The sequence below is a fragment of the Musa acuminata genome, chromosome BXJ2-7 (genome assembly GCF_036884655.1).
Source record: "Musa acuminata AAA Group cultivar baxijiao chromosome BXJ2-7, Cavendish_Baxijiao_AAA, whole genome shotgun sequence".
Taxonomy (NCBI): domain Eukaryota; kingdom Viridiplantae; phylum Streptophyta; class Magnoliopsida; order Zingiberales; family Musaceae; genus Musa; species Musa acuminata.
Genome location: NC_088344.1, coordinates 1,917,728 through 1,921,046, shown reverse-complemented (window position 1 = coordinate 1,921,046; position 3,319 = coordinate 1,917,728). Strand labels below are relative to the sequence as shown.

The window sequence follows — 3,319 nt, the reverse complement described above, 5'->3', positions numbered from 1 at the left end:
CTCCTCGATTATGAGGACGATGAACGTAATCTAAATCCAAAATTTTTGGCCTCAGCCAAACGGTGACGAGGACAAAGCCGTAGAATCTCGTCATTCTTACGTCCTCGCTGCCGTATGAACAACCAGATAAGGGGACCGGAGGAGGTAAGATTGAGACGGCGATGACTACTGCGTCGGGACGATTCAAATTAAGCATCGGCGAGCGATCACCTCGGATCACATCTTGTAACATTTGTCAAGATGTCATAAGGTCAGACAGTATCTGTAGAAACCGGGCACCTTGAGAAAGTCGAAGCTACATGGTTTTCTTGCTTGCCATCTCAGACATCAGCTTCCCTTTTACTTGTAGTATGTTGCCAATCCGAAGTCATGTCAGCAAGATTGCTTTACTGGGGGCGATCCACCACACAAAACCAGAAGCAGAGAGGAAGCCCTGCAAGTACAGGTTCAAACGTGCGCCAATATAAAAAACAGGGTAGAGGAAGAGGGCGAGCCCCCCAAAGCATACCATTCCAACCGCTTTCGGAGGTTTCCCTAAGACTTTCCAGACCATTGACCAAATCAAGGGACAGTTCTGTCATTTCACGTCATCGATAATGGCCACAACTGCTCTTTATAATGATACCAAGAGATCCAATGCGAGGATAGGACTGAACGTTCTCTTCTTCTGCTTCTTCCTTCTTCCGTCTCCGCGTCACGTTCATCGCCTTCATCACGATCCAGCTGAAATCCCTTCTCCAAGATGCCCGAGAACTCGTGGATGTTTTTCTTCTCAAGCTGCTGCGGGAAGGGCAGCGACAGCTCCGCAACGCTGCCCGGGAAGGCACAGTGCAGTTCAGGTTCCCCGGGGGGGTTGTCGTCCTCCGACACAAGCAACTCGTTCTCGCAGGAGGACCTGTCGTTGACGCTTGCGGGGTCGAACCTGCACGCCTTCACCATCGCGGAGCTGAGAGCCGTCACCAGGAACTTCTCCATGACCAACTTCATCGGATCGGGCGGGTTCGGCCCGGTCTACAAGGGATTCATTGACGACAAGCTGCGGCCGGGGCTCAAGGCGCAGCAGGTGGCGGTGAAGTCCCTGGACTTGGACGGCCAGCAGGGCCACAGGGAGTGGCTGGTGAGAGAACAAGCGCCATGGCTTTTGGCCCTCTTTAGTTACACAATTTAGCTCAAGGGTTGATTGGGGTTTTCCGAGGTTCCTCTGTTCCTGACCCTCTTCTTCCCGTTGCTGTTGCGATTGCAGGCGGAGGTGATCTTTCTTGGGCAACTACGCCACCCTCATCTCGTTAAACTGATCGGGTACTGCTGCGAAGACGAACACAGGATGCTCGTTTACGAGTTTGTGCCTCGAGGAAGCTTGGAAAACCATCTCTTCAAGAGTAAGTCCAATTTGCTATTAGCTCGAAGATTAGATGTTTCTTTCCCTTTCTTTCGTGTTTTTAATTGCTAGATTAGTCAACTAATAAGTAGTCATCAGAGGGCAGTACGTGTGAGTTTGGCTTTTGAGATGAGTTGCAGGTAGATTGTCGCTCTAACCAAAGCCTATCCGTATCTCATGCAATTACTGGCCCCCCCCAATCCCCTCATATTATATATAATACGTCACAAGCACTACGGCTTCTTCCTTTATTGCCACCTTATTAAATACTTCACTGATCTGATATCACATCAGTCATGACCGAAGTACTTCGGGACGCATAGTGACTCATAAATCTAACCATACAAATGCTTTCTTGCTACGGTGGTCTCGTAGACAAATGCAAATTTTGCAAGCAATATGAAATTAGTTTCTTAGGATGAGCATCGACTCTGTCACCGTTGTCGTGCTTGAGACTCTTCGCTTGGAGCCATCTGGAATGGTTCCATCGACTTGCAACGCTTTTGACTTTTCTAAACCCAGTTTAGATGATGAAGCGAATGAAAGATTAAGCTGTTTCTGGTCTGCATATGGGCAGGGTTGGTTTCTTCGTTGCCGTGGTCAACACGGTTAAAGATAGCAGTCGGAGCCGCCAAGGGGTTGGCCTTCCTCCATGAAGCGGAGAAGCCGGTCATCTACCGCGATTTCAAAGCGTCAAACATACTCATCGACACGGTAAGTTTCTTCTCCCATCTACGTTATATCAGTATGCATTTGAGTCAGTCCGTTGACCACACTCACACGCAGCACAGTCAACTTACCAGCAAAGGTACTTTGACGTTGTACATGAGACCGGCAACCTCTCTAAGTCTGGTCACACTTGATGTTGGAAGTAGAACTACGCTTTGCTTGTGTGAAGCGAATGAGCATGATGAATTCGCCACTGCTTGTATCACCGTTGACTACGGCCTTCCCCCTCTGATCTCTTGTCCTTCCTCGGTTGCATTGTCACTTGCAAGCTTGCTTCGTTTGGTTGTTCATGAGCTTGATGGAAGCGTTTACTTCGACCCACAGGATCACACGGCGAAGCTGGCGGATTTTGGGCTCGCAAAGGATGGTCCCCAAGGGGACAACACTCACGTGACCACACGTGTCATGGGTACCCATGGGTATGCGGCGCCCGAGTACGTGTTGACCGGTAAGACTTCCTCCATTTCCAATTCGGTGTCTTAAGGTCGAATGGCACGATGGCAGCTGACTCACCGGCGATTCCATCCAACGCAGGTCATCTCACGGCGAAGAGCGACGTGTACAGCTTCGGGGTGGTGTTGCTGGAACTGCTTGCAGGGAGACGATGCGTCGACAAGAACCGACCCAACAGGCAGAAGAACCTCGTCGACTGGGCTCGGCCTTACCTCACCAACGCCGACAAGCTCCGGCGAGTCATGGACCCCGGCCTCGACGGACTCTACTCCACCAAAGGAGCCCAGAAGGCCGCGGCGATTGCCTACAAATGCTTGAGCCACAACCCCAAGTCGAGGCCGGAGATGAGAACCGTCGTGGAGATGTTGGAGCCGCTTCTCAACCTCAACGACGTCCCCTTCGGTGGTGCCTTCGTGTACGTCGCTCCAAAGGAGGAAGAGGAGGAGAAGGAGAAGGAGAAGGAGAAGGTGGAGATCCAAGAGAAGAATCACAACAATCACGACGAGAGACACAAGCAACGATTCCCCAACTCAGTGATCCATTCCGAGGTCTCCCTGCACAAGGATGGCAAGAGTTTGTACAGGAACTCCCACTTCCGGAAATCGCAGAGGCAGAACCAGGAACGTGGAGCATGAGCTGACACATACAACGTTAGTGCAATCATACTGTACATAGTCTACAGTGAACAGATACCGAATTGTGTTTGTTTGTGGAATTATTTCTTCAAATAATGTGAAATTTGAAGGAGGTTTTGATATA

At 50.3% G+C, this 3,319-nt stretch overlaps 1 protein-coding gene across 1 annotated transcript; it reads left to right on the top strand.

Moving 5' to 3' along the window:
* Positions 1-648: 648 nt before the first annotated feature.
* On the top strand, positions 649-3,319 carry LOC135616566 (serine/threonine-protein kinase RIPK-like). Its single transcript, XM_065115887.1, has 5 exons — positions 649-1,117; positions 1,244-1,379; positions 1,956-2,092; positions 2,432-2,555; positions 2,642-3,319. Exons 1-5 carry the CDS (start codon positions 743-745, stop codon positions 3,193-3,195), a joined length of 1,326 nt encoding a protein of 441 aa, XP_064971959.1. The 5' UTR covers positions 649-742; the 3' UTR covers positions 3,196-3,319.

Excerpts from the sequence above, each read along its gene's own strand:
- LOC135616566 (XM_065115887.1), top strand. The coding sequence starts at position 743 with ATGCCCGAGAACTCGTGGATGTTTTTCTTCTCAAGCTGCTGCGGGAAG. Across the intron at positions 1,118-1,243 it reads AGGGCCACAGGGAGTGGCTG|GCGGAGGTGATCTTTCTTGG; the intron begins GTGAGAGAACAA and ends TTGCGATTGCAG. Across the intron at positions 2,556-2,641 it reads GCCCGAGTACGTGTTGACCG|GTCATCTCACGGCGAAGAGC; the intron begins GTAAGACTTCCT and ends CATCCAACGCAG.